General features: G+C 36.0%; 1 protein-coding gene across 2 annotated transcripts in view; it reads left to right on the top strand.

The window, feature by feature from the left end:
* The window catches only part of AKAP8 (A-kinase anchoring protein 8), a 54,676-nt gene that overhangs the window by 9,476 nt on the left and 24,825 nt on the right, over positions 1-20,375 (top strand). The window contains exons 2-7 of one of the 2 annotated variants that reach the window (XM_051972038.1): positions 5,638-5,676; positions 6,469-6,501; positions 7,597-7,876; positions 8,576-9,044; positions 9,223-9,352; positions 19,299-19,345. In XM_051972038.1, the coding sequence (XP_051827998.1) occupies positions 5,638-5,676; positions 6,469-6,501; positions 7,597-7,876; positions 8,576-9,044; positions 9,223-9,352; positions 19,299-19,345 (998 nt within the window). The remainder of the gene's footprint in view (positions 1-5,637; positions 5,677-6,468; positions 6,502-7,596; positions 7,877-8,575; positions 9,045-9,222; positions 9,353-19,298; positions 19,346-20,375) is intronic. The other variant, XM_051972039.1, reaches the window with a different exon arrangement.

The following is a 20,375-nucleotide window of genomic DNA, read 5'->3' as shown; positions in this document are numbered from 1 at the left end:
TTATACTCTCAATCTCATCTTCAAGAAATTGAGCATTTGATTATTCCTATTCTTTAATCCATCTAATGGTTTCCTTTCTTTTGGTCTAGTCTCTCCCATCCTTATCCTTACATATATAGTACTCTTTTATTTATATATATATATATATATGTATTTTTTTCCTTATCCTTACATATATAGTACTCTCTTATATATATATATGTATGTATATGCATATATATGTATGTGTGTGTGTATGTATATATATATATTTTTTTTATTTTATAATAACTTTATATTGACAGAATCCATGCCAGGGTAATTTTTTTTTTTTTTTTTTACAACATTATCCCTTGCACTCACTTCTGTTCTGATTTTTCCCCTCTCTCCTTCCACCCCCTCCCCTAGATAGCAAGCAGTCCTATGCTATATAGTACTCTTTACTGGACCTTGTCATCTCTTCACACTATTATTTTATTTCTCTTTTCCCTTTCACAAAGAGACTCCTATTAAAGGTTACCCAATTTTTCCGAATTCGATTTGCTTACCTCCCATTTAATTTTCAAACTTCTTCAATTTGGCTTCCAGCCCCACCACTCAACTAAAACTGCTCTAAGATGAATAACATCTCTGGCCTCAACTTCCTTGATTTCTCTATCAGTTTTGCAGTGTTTTCTTCTCCTATAATTTTTGTACCATGATCTCTTCTTGTCTCACCATTCTTTGTCTCCTTTTCTTGAATCGGGATTCATCCCCAACCTCTTAACATGAGTTAACTCAGAACTTTGTCCTAGGTCTACCTTTACTTTATCTTCTTTCTTACAGAGCTCACCAGCCTCTATATTCAAATATTCATTCAACATATCTCCTGAATTCTGGTTGGACATATGTTGTCAAGTTCCTGCACATGTCTAAAACATAATTTACTATGTTTTTCCTGAAACCCATCCCTCTTTCAAACATCTGTTTCTGCTGAGAAGACCCACCATCCCTACTGCAGATACCCCAATTTTATGTCCTTGTGCTTTATCCTTCTCTCAAGTACTATATTAGTTGCCAAGCCTTGTCAAATCTGCTTGTACCACATCTTATGTCCTCATCTCGTCACCCACAAAGCTGTCACTCTCATTATTTCTTCCTAAGGTGTTAGAGTTCAAATGTTGGAGTTAGTTCTTCTCAAGGGCACAGCCGGTTTAGAGGCTTAGAGCCCTTCGGATGTCTCCAAATCCAAAGGTTCTGTCCTTCAGCCTCTGCCTCTGCTTTCTTCTGCCTCCAACCAAGACAGAGATGGAAGGTCTCTCTTATCTCCTTCTGGGGAGCCCAGCTACCAACTTGCCGCGGAGAGAGGGCTTCTGGCGTAGCTCCACTGAAATCCGTCAAAGTGTTCTCTGCAACAGAGTCGTTCCTTTCGAGTCCAGCGCGATCAGCCAGCCAAGAGGAAAAAATGTATTCTGGAATGGCTGTCTCGCCTTATATGTGAACCTTCTGAGAGAATGGGATTATGGGTTTTCTCCCATAGTGCTCTCTGGCCCAAAGAGCTTTAAGGTGTGGACTCCCTTGAGTAAAGGTGGGAACACAAGCCTTGTCTTGATTAGTTCTACTTAGTACCTTGTTTCAGGTTCTGGCCAAAACAACTTCTTGTAAGATTAGATCAACTCTAATTACTTAGCAGTTAGTAAGGATTCCAACACTAAGGTGATCATAATTGTCTCTTAATTACTATTAGGAGGATAGAGCTTCATAAAGGAGAAATAATGTGTAATCAGACAGCAAAGAAATAGAGGCTGGAGCCAAATTGTAAGATTTTCAATGCCAATTTTTTTTTTTAAGTATGTAGATAGGCTTAAGTTTTTTTGAACAGGGGAGTGACATTTTTAAACATGACAATGTTTAGGACAATTAATGTGTCAGCTCTTGAGAAGAGGAATTTTAAAAGGGAAATATTGGATGAAGAGCCTGATTAGAGAGTCGCAGTACCCCAGATGACAGGTGATGAGGGTTTACTGTAACTTAATTGTATCAGAATATTTATGTATTATGTTGATTTCTGGGCCTCACATTTAAGGAGACTCAGATAGCCTGGAGAGTAAAGAGTTTGCCAACCAGAATGCTTAAGGAGATGAACACGTGCCATATAAAAAGAAGTTGGCATAGAGAAGATTTGGAAAGACATGATAGTTCAGGCTTCAAGGAAGGGCTGTTAATTGGTTCTGCTATGTATCAGAATTGGACAGGAGTTCGATATTTCAAATTTAGGCACTCAATATACGGAAAATTTTCCTAGCAGTTAGGACATTCTTTTCTGAAGAGATAGTTAGGTTTCCATCATTGTAGGTCTTTAAGTAAAGGTTGGATGCTCACTTTTGAGATCTGAAAAAAGAAGGATTTTTTTTCCCCCTTTATATTTTGAATTGTAGACTCACTGGTCCCTTTCAATTTGGACATTCTGTGATTCTATTACTGTGGGAGATAGACCATAGTGTTCTTTTACGTCAGGGGTGATGTAATCTCATAAGAGTTCAGTCTGATAAAAGGCCCTGCTATGGAGAGGCAGGTACAGGCAGTTCCCATTATCATTGTTGTTAAAAATGATGGTTTATTTGGAACTAGTAATATATGCTAGTAATGTTTTGTCCTTTAGAAATAATGTTAAAGATGCTGTTTAGTTTGCAAGTTGAACTCATGGAATCCAGTGTAATCTTTGAGGTAGGTGGCTCATATAGTATTGATAGCAACCCAGTCATGGAGTTCTTCCTCTTGAACCCTGATAGGAAGTCTGATAATAGTAAATAGGAGAGGGTATTATCTTATGGAGTAGTAGCTATTTCTGTGGTTGGATCATTCCTTCAGAATTGGTCTGTATGCCAAGACTTGCCTACACTCATAGCAATTGTAGATTGCTCAGAGCCCTGAGTTGAAGAAAAGAGGGAGAGAAAAGGATTTTTCTTTTCTTTTTCTAGAATCAGAAACAAATGACTTCAACTAGAATTTTGAAATGCACAGCTTGATATTATTCCTCTGTCACTTCTCTTTTGACATGATTTCAAGATTTCTGAGTCCTATTCATGATGTCTTGCTTCCTTAAACTTCTTCTTACTATGGCCCACCTTTCTAGGTCTAAACTCTCCCACGAAGTGCTTCAGACTCCTAATTCAGTCTTGTGCTTTTAGTTGAGCAGCTCTTATCTAATGGGTAGGAGGAAAGTTATGATAACTTTTTTTTTAATATCAAACATTGTCAAATTGTATCATGTTTATTATAAAATCTTTCCAAAGGTATTTGTATTATTATTAATTTTTTTTTAGCAGAAACTTCATAATCCTAAATAATCTCTTCTCCTTTGGGCCAAAAGAGAGTAGTAACCCTTAGCAAGCTAACTACTAATTACACCAGTTGTATCTTTGGTTCTTAATATTCAGGGGACTTTTGCACTTTGCATTACCTTTTATTTCATTTGTGTGAGAGTTCTCTATACACATGACATGCATTTTGCATTTTACAACTCTACCACTGCTAAAGTGATTTCATTTCTCTAAAGTCATATGTTGGTATTTTGGAGACCAGCCAAATTTACCCATTTCTCTTCTCTTGAGGCATACTCTTTTAGCTGGAACAAATGGTAGGCCCTTAGATCAGAGGAACTGGATTCAAATCCTGTCTTTGACATTTACTTTAAAAATAATTTTGGTTAAATTACCTAACTTTCTTGGGTTTTAATTTCCTTATCCAAAAATAAGAGGTTGGACTTAGATTACCTCTGGAATCCCTTCTAGCCTCTGGTCCTTCTACTAGTTTACACTCCTTGAATGATGGGAAGTGCAACACAACCTCCCGAAATGTCTTTTCTTTATATGCCATTCATTGTGATGCCAACGAGGCAGGAACTGATGCCCTGAATTGATGTTACAGTGAAAACAACACTTTGGAGTAAGAGCCCCAGTTCAAATCCCATTTCTGATTTATTTACCTTCATGCCCTTGAGGAAGTGAGCCTGTTTCTTCATCTGTGAATGGAAGAAGGTAGTAGCTGTTTCAATCACATCTTCATGTCTCCACTTGGGGTTTTCTTGGCAAAGATACTGGAGTGGTTTGCCATTTCCTTCTCCAGCCCCCCCATTTTACAAAGGAGGAAACTGAGACAAACAGGGTCACACAGCTAATAAATGTTGAGGCCTGATTGGAACTCTGGAATATGAGTTTTTCTGACTCTAAATCCTGCCCTTTATCTAATGCTTTATTATCTGCCCATAATCTAGTCTCATCACCATATTGCTAACTCCAACCGTGACAGAATCTATCTCCCTCAGCCTTCTCTGCCCTCTAATTAAAGGGCTAAGTACCAAATTCCTTCTAATTCCTTTCTTTTTAGAGGGTAGAACCTGATCTATCTTTCCAACTCTACTCGGTCTCTGCTGCCTTACTTAGTTTCAACTCTATGAAACAAGATGTTCCTTCTGGCTACACTCCCTCTCTCCTGTGTGAGTTAATTACCCCCATTAGTTTGTAAGCTCCTTGAGTTCATGGACTTTATTTTTATTAATTGTATCCCTAGCACTTAGTACAGTGCTTAGTACATAGTGAGCACTTAATGTTTATTGAATTTCACTTCTCTGAGCCTCAGTTTTCTCTTCTATAAAATGAGGAAGTGCTATTTGATTGCCCTTCCAGTTCTGTTCCTCATATCCATCCTCTTTTGGATGTGTTTGTATTACTTTTGTCATTTAATGACAAAAGGGTTTTAGGGTTTTAGGGTTTTAGCAGCTCACCTGATATAGCTGGTACCTGATCTTAGATTGCTCACAGTAATATAGGTTGTTTCTTTAGTCAGAGAACACTAACTGGGTGGGTATGTTTGTGATAGAAGTGTTTGTATTGTTGAGATTTGAGGTCCATTTCCATTATTGCTATGGAGTTAAGATTAAGAATTTCTTTAGAAATGTGATTGTTACTTGAATATTTTGAAAGATGTATGATTTTGATACTTCACTGAGTCGTCCAATCCCTCAAGACTTGCCATTAACTTAAAAGATTATAATCTGTATGTGATGATGAGGATTTAAAGGAGAACTTTAATAAAAAAAATTAAAAGGGGGGAAAATTAAGTTTGGTATTCTTGTTGCCCATCTGTGCACCCTGGCCTCTCCTCTCCCTCCTCCCACATCTCCTCAGGCCTTCATCACCTTGAGATAGATCTTGGTGCAGTGGCCTACTTAGACAGGCCTTCTTGTCTACCTAGCTTCCTCTCCAATTGTATCCTGGTAAACATTACTCCCTTTAGTTTCTTTGCCGAATTGAAGAAGCATTGACCCAGAGATGGAAACTTGGTTTGCCAGGGCTACTAAGCAAATCAGTATTGGAGCCATCTGATTCAGATTTTGAGCCCACAGCTCTGCTTTCTCCTTTCCTTTTCATTTGGACCATGTCACATGAATTAATTCTTGGCTAAATTTTCTGACCTACTTTTTCCCAGTGCAGTAGTTAAAGGATTAACAAGGAAAGATTAAATATTGTTGCATAATTCAGGAGTTAGCATCTCATAACATAAGCCAATAAAAAATGATATTTTAGATTTTTACCATTTTTAGACATTGTATTCCTAAGAGGAGTTTGCTTTTTCTCAGTCAGACAAAAGGTCCATAACTTTGTCTCTTTCTTTTAGGTTATGGGGCATGGAGCACTGGAACTGCTAACACTCAGGGTGAGTTTTTCTGCTTTGTTGAGATGCTTAATTTAAAAAAAAAAAAATTGACAGATATACTTTTGATCTGGAAATCATCTAATTGTTTAGTCAGATGCTTAGCAAATATAACTTCTGCCTGTTAGAAGATTATTTTTTTTCTCCAGAGGAATGACATATATTCCTAGTGCCATCTGTTGCAATAACTTGTTTTTAATTTTTCACACGATATCGCTTCTCTTGGGGAGAATAAAGATAGCTTCATTTTCTTGAATAGTATGCTATGTATTATTTACAGTATTGGTAACTTTCTCACTTTTTCCATGAATAATTTTTGGTAACTTGAGTTTGATATGGTAATGTTTCATGAAGTATCTATTGTGCCTAAAATGTCTTCAGTGCTTTTTATGTTCTTTCTCAAGTTAGGAAAGTACTTTCTTTTTTCCATCCCTCTTCAAAAATAAAAACAATAATTACTGTTGTCAGCAGCTACTCTATTTTTTTCCTTTGTTGAAAAGTGGCCATGGTTCATTTCATGTTTTGGCTCTTCATGCTGGTTTTATGAGAAATTTACTTAAAATTTCTATGTACCTTTTCTCATGTCATGTCACCAGGTGACATGATGATAATCTTTTTTGCTCAGAAATGCCATTGCTAATTAGGATCTTGTTGTAACCTGGACTTGGATGATGTTTCCACCATTTCTTATGTGAAAATAAAATGGATATGTGTAATTGTTCTGTAAAATGTATTTTTTGATATCCACTCTGAAAACAAAGGTTTTGTGTATTTTTCCCCCCCACTTCCTTTAAGGTGCTTATGGGACCAGTGCAGCCAACTGGCAAGGTATGTACTTATGCTTATGTTGGGGGGGAAGGGGGAATTGAGATTTCCTTCTGTGACTTTTTTAAGCTTTGAATTTGATCTTGAGAATTGCTGCTAGCTATTGATTGTGCTCTGGGTTTCAGGGAAGGATCATGTGTAAAAAAAGTTCATAGGCTCATAGTCTGAGGAATGAAGTAACCATGCTCCACATTTTTCTTCCTCCCTCCCCACTTCCTCTCCAGACAGCATGCAATCCAACACAGGTTAAACATGTGTAACTCCTCTAAACATACGTACACATTTATCATGCTGCACATTTGCCTTCTATCTTAAAGAGCCAGGATTCAAATTAAGGCCTCTGATTCCACAACCAGTATCCCAGTAACTAGGTCTTTGGGCCAACCCAAATATGTGAATGACTCAGGTTACTGTAGCTCTACACTTCATAGAATAGAAACTTCTTTTTCATACTTAGTGTTTCTTCCATTGTCCTCTTGAGTATTAGGAAGTTGAATTATAATGATTTGATTGACGCTTCTTAATGTTTTCTTGCTGCTTGGTCCTTAGAGAGCTATCCTAAAGTATTAGGTAGTGTTTAGGACCTCAGAAAAGAAAGAGAGGAAAGATAAAAGGAAAATTTCAAATATGAGTTTTTACTTGTTTGTTTGGGTTTTTTTAGCTTTGATTGTTTTTTTTAAAGGTAGCATCAGAAAATTGAAGATAATCTTTTTAGAAAGGAGAACTATTTTAGAAATGTACATATAGATTATCTTGGTAAGAAAATCTTTTAAGAGGCTATTCAAGAAACTAAATTATGAAAATTAACAGAATTGAGTTACAGGAATGCCTATGGTTATACCTAGCTCCTAAGAGTTAGCTATCTTTCTTCAATCAGCCCCTTTGTAATTGTCCCTTCCTGTGTTGATCCTCTGTGCTGCATTGAATAAGTAATGATTAAGGCCGAATAATAACTCTATGTAGAACTTTCAGAAAGTATGAGTTCTGTTGAATTATACCTATTTCATTCCCCACTACCAAACCCAGTTCATGTATTTCAAGCAAAGACCATCCTCCTGATTGTTGAGCTCTCATTTTGATGCTCTCTTTTTCCATTAGGCTATGAAGGTTATAATTATTATGGTGCCCAAAACACTGGAGTTACTACTGGAGCTACATATAATTACAGCACAGCCTCATGGGAGGCTCCCAAGACAGAAAATGCAAGCCTTGGAGATGGGAGCGCTGCTGTACAGATCGCCACCTATGGAACAGAGACTGTCACTGATAATTCTGATTCCCTCATTGCCAAGATCAACCAACGTTTGGACATGATGTCGAAAGAAGGAAGCAGGGGCGGGGCCAGCGGCAGTGGGGAGGGCATGGAAGACCAGGAGAGGTGATTACAGGCTTTCTTGTTGGAGTAGCACCAAGTGCTAGCTCATACCAGTTACATCAATATGGAAACTAGATCCTTGCATTTCCTCTTGGGAATGAGGGGGTCCATTATTCCCAGACGCAATTTTGGGTTTCTTGAGTCCTCTTCAGATTGCACTAAATGAATTGACACCATCAGACAGGGTATAGGCATTTTAAGCAGATCTATATTGATTCATTAACTCTTAATGTGGCTTAGCTTTCTGTAGCTGCCTAATCTACATCTAAAACTCTGTTCTGGATCTAGTTTTAGACCCTGAGTTCACTAAATTCACTGATTTCACTAAATCCAAAATCCAAAAGTCACTGAAATCAAATGTAGCAAGGAATACCACCTGCTTTTGCACTTGTCAGTTGAAGAAACTAACAAATTGAATGTGTTGGGGGTGAAGTTTGGGAGTGCTTGCCTATATGTTTCAAGCATTTTTGCTTGAAAGTGTGATTTATTTAATGAAAGAAAAATCTTTTTTTGTTGAGCTCTCAACTAGTTACAAACAAGGCTTGATGAAAGCAGTCCTTTTGAAAAGAGGCCAATGCATTTGGCTTCATGTTTTGTTTTGGGATGTTGGTGTGTATACGATGTTGAGGCTAACTTTGATTTTCTCTGGGCATTTTGTTTAGCAGGATAAGTTATTGACCTGGCTCTGTGCTTATTCTTCAGCTCTTTCAGATTTGAGTCTTTTGACTCCTATAACTCCAGGGCTTCAATGGCTGATCACAATCTTTACCGCTCGAGCTACAATTATGACTATGACCTCAGACCTAATCAGAATGATGGCTTTGGAAGTCAGTATGATGACCATCAAGACCTGTCTCATAACCGAGCATCTCTCTATGGCATTGTTCAGGAAAAGTGTCAGAATCAATTCCGGGATCGGGGTCATCCCAACACCTATATTCGCAATGACCACTTCATGCCATCCTCAAGCTCAGAGCGTTTGTCCGCTCGATGGAATGAGTTGAACTATATGGGTGGAAGGGGGATGGGAGGACCTTGCCCCAACAGACTACCATCTCTGTTCTCACAAGCTGTGGTCCCTGAATATGGCATGATGGGCATGCAAGGAATGAGCAGGTTTGGCAACATACCTTATGGATGTGGCAGGTCTAGGAACAGAATGAGAGACCGGGTGAGTTCTGTGCTCCTTAATTCCTGCCAATTAATGATTTTTAATTAGGTTTTCCTTTTTCCTTTTCCTTTATGATCCCATTACCTTGCTTCATTCTTTCTTTGTTTTTTTTTTTTTTTTTTTTCCTTTTTTCTTTTGGTTAGTTGAACAGTAACATTTTAAATTTTTTTTTTTTTAGTCCAGAAGAAGGGGGTTTAATCACTCAGGACAAGATGGCATAAGCAAGAAACGTAAGCAGTCCCAAAGTGGTGAGGAACCAGATTACAAACAGGCCCGAACAGACAGTGAAGGAGATGATTCAGATAATGGTAAGTTCCAGAACGCTGTTGTGGGATTGATATATTGCCTGTTTTATTTAATGTGTTATATTAATTTTCTTAATTTTTAAAAAGTTATTTTAAAATTGAATATTTCTGAAATAAACATTTATCTAAATATAGTAAAACACAAAATAGAGACTATATATGAAACTATTAAACTTCATTTCATAGAGCTTTCTCAAAAAAAGAAAAGTATAATAAATTTCATACATTATTTTCAAAATTATTCTGTTTATCTACTTGCTTGTAAACTTCCATCTTTTCTCTTCTGAACATTAAAAAAAAAGTTTCATTGGCTTTCTTTTTTGGTATCTGTATTAGTATCACACAGCCTAACCCTCTTTCTCTTTTTGAAGGGGGGGCGGTGGGGGAGCTGCTGGGAAATAACATTTATAACAAACCTAGGCTGGCAAAATGAATCCATTCAGTGGCCATGTCCAAAAATATTTCTGTTGGGTCACCTAGGTGACACAGTGGAGTTAGGAGGACTTGAGTTCAAATCTAGCCTCAGACACTTAACACTTCCTAGCTGTGTGACCCTGAGACCTTAAGCAAGACACTTAATCACAAATAGCTCTTTCTTTACATTGTATTACTCCCCTCTCTATCTGGGGTGAAGATAGGGATGGGGGCATAATATGATCATTAGTTCTCTGGAGATGTGATTTGTCCTTTTTTGCTTTTCAAAGCTATTTTACTTTATGATGTTATAGTCCTTGTATAAACTAATTTGGTTCTGTTCACTTGATTCATACCAATAATCCTAAAAGATTTTCTGAATTATCTCTTTCATTACATTCCTATGCTGCAGTTTGATCAGGCTTCCTCTACTTGAAAGGTGCTTTTTTAGCCTCATTAGATTCTGGTTCTTTTCTCTTTTTTCTTTAAACCTTTTAAACCATTGCATTTTTTTCTACCATACTCCCCTTCAAGGGAGTTTCTTTTTCTTGGAATTATTACTTTCTTGGTATCATCTTCCCCTCTTAACTCCTTAGTTCCTAATCCTACTTATTTCCAGGTTAAGTTAGATTTATTTCTACATTGAACTGTGTATGTATTTTGAACCCTTTTTTATCTGTTTTAGCTATAATATTGGATTGATGCTCTGTCTTCCTTCCCCCTCCTTGTCTTTGGCTATTTCTCATAACTAGAATATATAATCTATCCCCTTCTTTTCTTTTATTCTAGTGCATTCTTTTTGTTTTGCCTTCATTCTCTTCTTATAATCCTCAGAACACATTCAGTCTACTTTCCAGAACTGTTTTTTTTTTTTAAATTCCCTGGACACTTCATGAAGATAGTTTTTGCTTGACACACATTTGGTACTTAATAAATGTTTATTAATTGAAGGAACACTTCCTTCTCTCCTATTAGAATGTTAGCACTACATTGACATATATCTCCTTCCAACTGCTCCAGTAAATTTACTGTTTCATCTATCACTACATGCACGTTTATGTTTTCAGGTTCTTACTCAACTCTGTTCTTTTTCATCAAAAATCCTTGATGTTCCTCAGAAATACTTGACACTTCTCTTTTTAATTAAAGATTACCCCCCCCCTTTTTTTTTTACTCCCTGTGGTTATACTAAACTTCATCTTTTGAGAAAATTACTTTGCAAGTTATTTTGTGTATAGAAATGTCCAGTTATTGTGCAAGACTGATTATAGTTCTTTGATACTTAAAATCTTTTTTCTGTGTGCTTGCAGTACTTTTAAATGGAAGCTCCAGATTTTGCTATGATTTTCTAGACTTTTCCTTTGGGGGATGATGAGTTGTTGTTGTTGTTGTTTTTTTTCCCTCATTTTTACTTTGGTCTCTTCTGATAGGCAATTTCCATTGATGATTTCTTGAATTATAGTGCTTCAGGGTTTTTAAAAATTTAAAGTTTTCAAAGTATTTTATAATTCTTAAATAACTGTTTTTGACCAGCTTTTAAAAGTTAGGTGTTTGTTGTTTTTAAATATCAGCTTGTATTTTCTTTTTAATTTTTTTATTTTGTTGTAACAGTTCTTGCTGGTTTACAGAAACATTGGGTTTAAGTTTGGATTATTCTTGGTTTTAGGGACCTTTTTTTGAGTGAGATTTAGTACTGTCTATTTTAACTATGTCACTTTCAATTTTATATACAGAGCCTTTAATTTTATTTTATCTATTTATTTCTTCTAGGTATTTATATAGTCCTTGGGGGAAAGACATTTTTTTCCTTTGAGTCTCTGCATCTAATTTCTACAGACAGCTAATTTATTTCCTTCTAGGCTAGTTTTTTGGGTCATCTCTAGATTTATGATAGTTTTATACTGGTTGTATCGTGTCTCCAGCCTTTGAGTCAGGCCCAGTCTCATTCCTTGGTTATATTTGTGGTTTGGAGTAGTCTATCAATCCTTGATTTGGTTTGGCTTGGCTTGCTAGTTGCCTGACTTTCTTCACTGAGCTCTGCCCCCAGGCCTTAGGCACACCTAGATTTTTGAAGTTCAGGGCTCCGGGCCATTTCAGTCTGAGCATTTTTACTTTTCCTCGAACTTTTTTCAATCCCTCTAAACAAGAATAAGTTGCAGAGAAGATGTTAGTTTGCATTGGTAGAAGCAGCTCCCTATATCAAAGAAATGACAGTTCTGATTTTTTTTTCCAATCTTATTAAATCATCTTATTTTTTTTTTAAATATATTCTATTCTTTGCTTTCCATTTGAAATATGGAGAAAATAGTACTTGTCCAGGAAACACATGAAACTTTTTAGGGTTAATTTCTCAACAGTATTCTTCAATGTTCACGTATAAATCACTTGAAGTGTTATTTATCATTATTTTTGTATCACAATGGGCTTGGGTCACCAATCTAAGTGGTTGGTTTTATATTGTGATGAAAAGATTTCTTAAGCTTCTTGTCAGAAGTAGCAAAGCCTGCTGATAACCAAATACACCAGTGCTGTTCAGAAATTCATTGGAATAATTAAAATTTTGTTTTTTCATTGTTGGCAACTGCCCTTTTCAAATATCTATAGCATTAGACATTTTTCTCTGATTATCATACTATTTGTATAGTAGTCCTGCTATGATGCTTGTTTTGAAAACTCAAATTTGTTTCAATGCAATTGATACATTAAGGAACATTTTGAGCATACTATGATTTTTCCATTTGCTTATATGACATTTCTCATCAAAGAAAACTGCATTGTGGAGTACACAGGTGAGGTAGGGCATGCATTAAGATGGGGAGTGACTTCTACTGATGAAAGGTGACACCAACATATAGTGGGACTCCATTATATGTGGGACCTTTGGAAAGAAGAGATGTCTGGCTCCAAATGGAACAAAATGTTCTAGTGGTCTTTTTCTTTGATCCAGGAGTAGATAAGAACTACTAGAGGGGATGGGGAATGTAATATTTGGAAGGATGAAAGATGAAAACCAGGAAAGGCAGATGGAGAAAGGAAAGGAATACAGAGAGATTCTTAACAAATACAAGTTTGACCCCAGCTCTTCCTGAGCCTCCCACTCGGAAAAGCCTAGTCTTAGATGGTTTTCAGTATACCTTTTTTATCAGAAGGGCCTTAGGTGGTGTGTGGGAGTGTTCTCCAGATTACTTCATTGAATAGGATCCTTTCAAAATCTCCCTTTTATCTGTGTATAGGGAGGTGCCATCTTATGAGTCAGTGATTAGCTTTGTCCGTTTTCAAGGTTGGGCATCCTTGTGTTGAGCCTGTGGTGGCTTCCCCAGCATCAAGTTTCATTGTAGTTTCCCTAACCCCATTGCCCCCTTAAGCCCTGTAGCTTTCATTATGCTATTTTGCATAACTATGCAAGTATAATATATGTATATATAATGTGTTATAGCAAAACTGCTTGTGCATATATTCTGAAATATCAGTGAAGTGGTCATCAAAGGCATTCTTTGAATAGACTCGACTCCTTGAGCTGCCCATATATATTGTATCATTAATGACCACGGTCACTATCATACCAAGATGGTGCCCACTCTAGTACACATTTGAAAGAGCCATTTTATTTAACTCTTCATCCCCCTTTCATTTCTTTTAGCTTAAGAAATACAATATTACGAATAGAGCATACCTCTGAAAAAAAGGCTTCATTGTTTTTGCATTTCATAGCTATTCCCCACAAAATCTGGCAGTATTCTTTCTAGGGAATGTGAGGTACTTAATAGCTGCCGTGATACACAACAATAGTAGAATTTCTGAATCACTGGAATTGTCGTCAGGTACGTGTAGAGGAAATAGTCAAAACAGTAATGAATGTAACAGCTTTCAAAAATGACTCCTATGTAATGAAAATGTTAATTAACAATAACTCTAAAAGTATAAGCCCCATGATTAGAGTTTTAGAGGAAAAGATAATGATCGGTGCCTCTCTTATGTCCAATTGGGCATGTGTGAACCCTTTGCCACATAAACTGGCCGGTGCTTCTTAAATAGAGGCTGCAAAGCTAGGCATCTACTTCTTGGTTCAACTCTAGGTCAAACCAGATCCAGGACACTCAACAAGATCTGGAAGGATAAAAACCTGGAGCTCAGTTCTGGGCTGCCATTCTTGCAGACTATTGAAAGAGAAGGTAAAAGATGAATCACATCTGGAAATGGCTGCCAATAGGTGAGAGAGAAGAGAGAGAGAGACCTTTGGTCAGACTAGTTCACATGCTTCTAGATTCCCTCTATCCCCTAAAAATGTCAAAACTTTGTGTGCTTTAACCAAGTCTTTTCTAAATCAGAGAGACTTGGCTCTATTAAACCCAAAGCTATTTGAAAAACAGTTCAGCCCACAGAAACCACTAAGAAATCATATTCCCTGGGGCAGGAGAATCTTCTCTTCAGTTGAACATCCATTTGGAGGTCATTTTTGCCAGCTAAAGCTAGGTTAGGGCTAGGTTAGTTCTTCACAACTGGGGGGGTTGGGATGACTAGCATATATTAACCCATACATCAGGAGGAATTAATGATAATGACCATATTAAGATATCATTTATTAACTACAATATAATCAAGGAAAACAAGGCTCTGAGATGACCTCATAGCTCTTCTTGGATTGATTATACCCATACTATATAAATCTATGGTCAAGCCTAAATTGGTGAAGTTAAAAAGAATTCATTGATGTTTGAGAGGTGGACACTAAGAAATAAAAGTGAGTTAGGCAGCTAGGTGGGTGCAGTGGTTAGAGTACTTTGCAGATTCAGGAAGACCTAATTCCAAATCTTGCTTTAAATACTTTCTAGCTCTGTGACCCTGGATGAGCCACTTAACAGTTTGCTTCTTTGTTAAATTGGGATAATATTCCCTCTCTCAGGGTTGTATCATAATTCTGTAAAATACTTTTAAACTTTAAAACACTATATAATTGGTAACTCTTTATTTTATTGTCTTTCACTAACAGTTCCTTCTGGTTCTTTATAAGCAACATTATTAACAAATTTGGATTAAAAAGACATTCATGATACTGTGTGTGGAGAAGTAATTCTTTAAATGAAATCATTATTTTATTTAAGTCTTAATCACCAAAATCTTTATATTAACAGTCTCTTAACATCATATTCCATTGCAATTAATCTTAGTTGTAAAAGAATCCTTTAGGTACTTTTAGGTCCTCTGTTTCTTCTTTAACAGTGGCAGCTTTGCAATCTCTTCTTGGTATTCAAGCCACCTTTATTAAAGGTGTGTTTTTTTTTGTTTGTTTGTTTGTTTTTTATAATGCTTTTTATTCTGGGGTGAATCTGACTTGGGCCATTCCTCTGGTAAGAGTAGATTTGATAATTATATGAAATGAGACACTGAAAGATCATTCAACATTTACCAAAAGGAATTTTATTTAGCCATTGCAGAAGGATGTTCAAGAAGGGTAAACATCTCTGATTGATTCAGCTGAGCAAAGCATCCCTGCCTGAGTTGCCCTCAGTGGTCTACCAGCCAAACATCAGAGAGGGCCTAGAGTACCTCAAGGCTGTTTTTCATTCAGGTGAATAGAAATGTCAGAAGCCTAAGCTTTTTTTAGTTCCTTGAACTTGAATCTTGAATATGTTCATTAGCCTAACTTGAGTCATGCCAGAGATTTGGTTATTGCTCCTGGCACTCTTTTTGAAGAGAACATTGTTGCTGCTACAAAAAGTATTGCTATAAATTGTTTTGTGGGGTATTTGATTTTCTTTGGGCATATGCCCAGCAATGGGATCTCTGGTTTAGTTATTCTCTTTGCATAATAAAAAATAATTTTCTTAGAATGGTTGGAATAATTCATAGTTCCATTAGCAAGCAGTATATTAGTTTGTCTACCTTTCCCCAACCCCTGAAATATTGACTATTCCCATCTTTTGTCATCTTTCCCAATTTGCTGAGTATGAGGTGTTGTATTTTTTTCACCAGTAAATCAAATTAACTAAAAGGCTAATTTAACAACCACTTATCAACTGTTAGATGATGTGTAAGTTTTGGGGGTTAAAGAGTGGGAAGGAGACAACATATATATATAGAGAGAAAGGGAATGTTCTGAGAAAGATGAAGTCAGAAGCCATAATGAATGTGAATGGAGCCATGTCCTTTCCAGAAGCAATGTTTATCTAATCACTGTTCCCAGAGCTAGAATTGGACAATGTTAAATGTGGGGATGGGAAGGAGGTGCAACTCAGTTGATAAATCAGGGTTTAATAGGTGGAGCCAATTAGATATAATGAATTCTCACCTTAAAATATGACTGTTGGTTGGAAGCTTAAGTTCTTTTGAGAAGAAGGTTTAGCACAGCTGGAAGGGGGTAAGAAAGGCACCCTTTTGTATTATTTCTTGTAGTTAAATGTACTTTGAAAACTATTTTTGACCATTTATTCAATGGGGTACAACTCTTAAATCTTGTATTTCTTGGATTATCTTAGCTGTCAAGTCCTTATTAGAAGTAAAGCCCCTCCCATCAGAGATACTTGATGCAAACTTTTCCCAGTTCACTGTTTTTCTTCTAATTACATTGATTCTGTTTATTCAAAAACTTTCTTTTTGTGATTTCCTCTATCCCATGTTTAATTAAGAATTGTCAGCCTATTCAGCTATAAAAGATACAAAAAAGTTTTTTTTAATTATATTGTCTTTTATATTTAGATCCAATATTCAGTCTGAGGATGTTTGGCTAAACCCAATTTTTACCAAGTTGGTTTCCAATTTTTTCAGCCCTTTGTGTCAAATTTTTTTTCCCCATGCATGTCTTGTTCAAATCTAAATTTCTTTGGTCATTTCTTGTATTTAATCAACCTCAATTAGTATCATTGAACAACTATCTCCTTTCTCATTGGAGTTGTGTGTCTTTGGAATTTCATTCTTGTTAGCTTCTCATCCTGTTCAAGCTATACTCTGAACTCTTTGAAATCTATTCTCCCAAAATCTTGGATTTAGATTAAACCCTGCTTTTCTTTTCCTCAGTCAGTTCTGAGGTGGCATGGTAACAGAAATCTACATAATTAATTTCCAAACTACCAGCTAGTTTCTTTTTGTTGGTGAGAAACAGATCTTAAAGAGCAATTCCCTTTATTTAAAGCTGAAAACTTAAGCTATTTATTAAGACAAATTATTAGCAATGCTATTTTGAGCAGAGAATAAGAGAACATGCGAAAAAATGTCCTAATAACCAAATTCTCTTCTCTACCATATAATACTTTTTTTTTTTCCTAATCGACTTCTTTGCCTAGGTGATCTCTTGATATATTTTATGGACAATATTCCTTCTCTTTCTTTCTCTACTGCTCTTGATCCAAATGTTTTTTATCATGCTCTGCCCTTTCTCCCTTGGTTCCTATTTTCTCACATAAATATATCTTTATCATATATCGTCATTTTGTTTTCTCATTTTACTCAGTCTTTTCCTTTAAAAAATGCTCCCAGCAACTGCGATTATGGGTCCCATCCCATCAAATCCCATCAAATCTCAGTGATACTTAGGAGATCAAATTTGCCAGTTTTTGTTAGTATCTATAGAAATTCATTACTAGCAGCAATTGTTTCATTAATTCTGTATCCCTAGTATAGAACATAGCCTGTGGCACATAATAGGTATTTTAAAATGTTGAGATGCTATGTATAAACTTTTGAAGCCATAAGATTTAATGGCAGATCCTTTTTTTGGAATCTTTCTTTTGTGAATGTGGCTATCTCTCCTATTATAGATTCGTTATGTATATTTCACACACACACACACACACACACACACACACACACACTCTTTTTACCACCATTCCTTTGTTTTAGTTTAAAATTCTGCCACTTCCATTTGCAAGACTATTTAAAGAGTATTATCTTTTATTATAGCATTTTCATTTCTAAATGTTTCCTTTCCCATAGCCAGCTATCTTTTGTAATCTAGAATAAAAAAGAAATTTTAAAAAGATAATCCAATATTAGATATATGTTGTTCATATATAGAAAGGAGAAAAGTGCTATATATTTTGCCATTTTCAGTGATTTTATTATGAATTAATGCATGTCTTTCCTTGTTTTTTTGAATTCTTCATAGATATTGTTTTATATGGTACAGTATTAATCCATTATAATCATATGCCACAGTTTGTTTAGCCGTTCCCTATTTGTTGTTAAGATAGGCTAAAGCATCAGCATTCATATAGAGCTTGCTATGTGCCAGGTACTGTGTTAAATAATTTACAAATATTATCTAATGCTATCCTTACAACAAGCCTGTGAAGTAGGTGCTATTATCCCTATTTCACAGTTGGAGAAACTAAGGCAGACAAAAGTTTGGTGATTTTGGCCAGTTTTCACATCTAGTAAGTGTCTGAGACCAAATCTGAGCTTGTCTTCCTGATTTTAGGCCCAGTACCCTGCCTACTGTGACTACCTGTCTCCCATGAAGTGGGCTTCTGCTTTGTTTCTAGTTGTTTAGATTAGTGCATTCTTTATTAGATGGTAAACCCTAGGGGCTGTAATTCTTATTTTTTCACCAGTGGTCCAAAAATCAAGATTCCATTTGATCATTTCACTAGCTGTTGTTTCCTCTATTCGCCTTTCTGTTTTGAAACCCTTGGTGGAAATGGTGGAAATGCTATTGTTCTTAAGTTTTCTGATTCTTTCCTAGTTCTTTCAGGGCTGGCTGCACACCACATATCAGACTTTGATGGTGTGTTCTTGATTTTTAAGGGGTTTTTTTTTTTGTTGTTGTTGAGGCACTTCAGGTTAAGTGACTTGCCCATTGTCACATAGCTAGGAAGTGTTAAGATCTGAGATCAGGTCTTCCTGACTTCAAGGCTGGTGCTTTATCCACTGTACCACCTAGCTGCCCCTTGAGGATTTCTTAGAAAGCATTCATTAGCCACTATATGCTGGTCTCCTTTTACCTTCTTTCTGAATGTTATCTCATTTGAAAGCACTTGTGCATTCGCATCATTTCTTGGAAGACAAGCATCTGCTTCCCCCTCTAAATATTCAGCTTTTTCCTCTTAGCAAGAGCCTTTTAGTACATCCTATGTCTCTGTTTCAAGTAGTCTTACTGTTCTTAATGTTAGTTCTACAGAGTCCCATGAATTTGTTGGTGTGAATATTTCTTTCACCATGGATTGTAACTCATTCCCATCTTTGTAGAAATTTTGTGAAGTGCTGTTACCAAAAAGTTAATCACTCTACAGTTAGCCTTCTGGTTGTGAATCATTCCAGAATTAGGTTGCCTGGTATTGTATAATCTGCCGTCCAGCTCATACTTAAGTCTTTAGTTTGATCATAGCTACCAAAACTTATTTTCTGCTAGCATAAGCTTTGAAGCATAAGACTACTTTGTTCTATTAAATATATATTTGTGTGCACTTTCTTTGAATACATGATGAGCAGAATTGCCACTTATTGGGTAGGGAACATACGAAAGCAAGGCAGAATTCAGTGTTTGGTTGGAGAGAACTAAAATCCTTGACTCCATGTTGACTCTTTTTTTTGTGTCTGGCAGATGGTGGAGATGGTGATTACCAGTTGGAAGATGAAGGCAACAGGGGTGTAAGTGATCTTTATAGATCTTCTGTTTTTCCACTTCTATTTTCCAAGTTTTCTTAACTCTTAATCTGTTCTTACTTGGCTTTGCAAAGAGAAGGGAACAACTATTGGTATAGACTTCATTTTATCTCACTTCCTATGGACTTAATTGCAGAAATAAATCCATGAGTAGATTTAATTCAACATTCTTTTTAAGATTATAAGAACCATTATTGCCCTGCAAAATTTTTTGTAGTTCTTTAGAAAGAAATTATTGAAGTAACACTGTATTAGGTATCAAGCATTAATATCAGCATGATAATTTTTTACATACATACATATATATATATTTACTAATTTTCTTACTTACCTACATTTTTATTTCTTTTAGGTCCAGAACTGTAAATCTTTATAGATTTCACTACCTTAATCTTTCTCTTTAGCAGCTCTTATGTTCAAGTTCATTACCTTTCTGTGTTATCATAAAAAATTGTAATCTTATTAGATGTTTTGTTGAATATGCCTTATGTCTCTAGACTTAATTTAGTATCTCCATTTGTCAGCATGCAGTTCTTGTAAATTCATAAGTGATATTTAGCAAATTTGGTACATCCTGGCCAGCTGTCAAATTTCTGGATTCAAAATTCCAAAATCTTAAGAAAAACAAGGGTCCAGTGATTAGGAGCATTCAACTAAAAAATAGCATTCTTGGGTTCTTAACTTTGTGGCTTATTGTTGGAATCATTTAACTTGGGCTTCCCTTATATTAAATGAAAAAATTTCCAGGTGCTATAGTATCTCTTCCTAATGATGGTGGTAATATCACTTAGCTGATAAATAAAAGGTGATATAATTTTCTTAGTCCCTTAGATATTCTACTCATTGAGTGAATTTAGGCCATCATCTATAAGACTTTCGCTCAGCTCTTCTCTTTCTCTGTAGTGGTTTTCACCTTCTCACTGATCCCTGGAGCACCAGCCAGCTGCTTTTCTATTCTTACCCAAACCTCTTGATTGGATCATTGTGCCTGCATTTGACCTTGAAATTTATTGAT

This window comes from Antechinus flavipes, chromosome 1, assembly GCF_016432865.1.
Source record: "Antechinus flavipes isolate AdamAnt ecotype Samford, QLD, Australia chromosome 1, AdamAnt_v2, whole genome shotgun sequence".
Lineage (NCBI taxonomy): Eukaryota > Metazoa > Chordata > Mammalia > Dasyuromorphia > Dasyuridae > Antechinus > Antechinus flavipes.
Note: the sequence above shows the minus strand (reverse complement) of the source record. Positions and strands in the feature narration are given on the sequence as shown.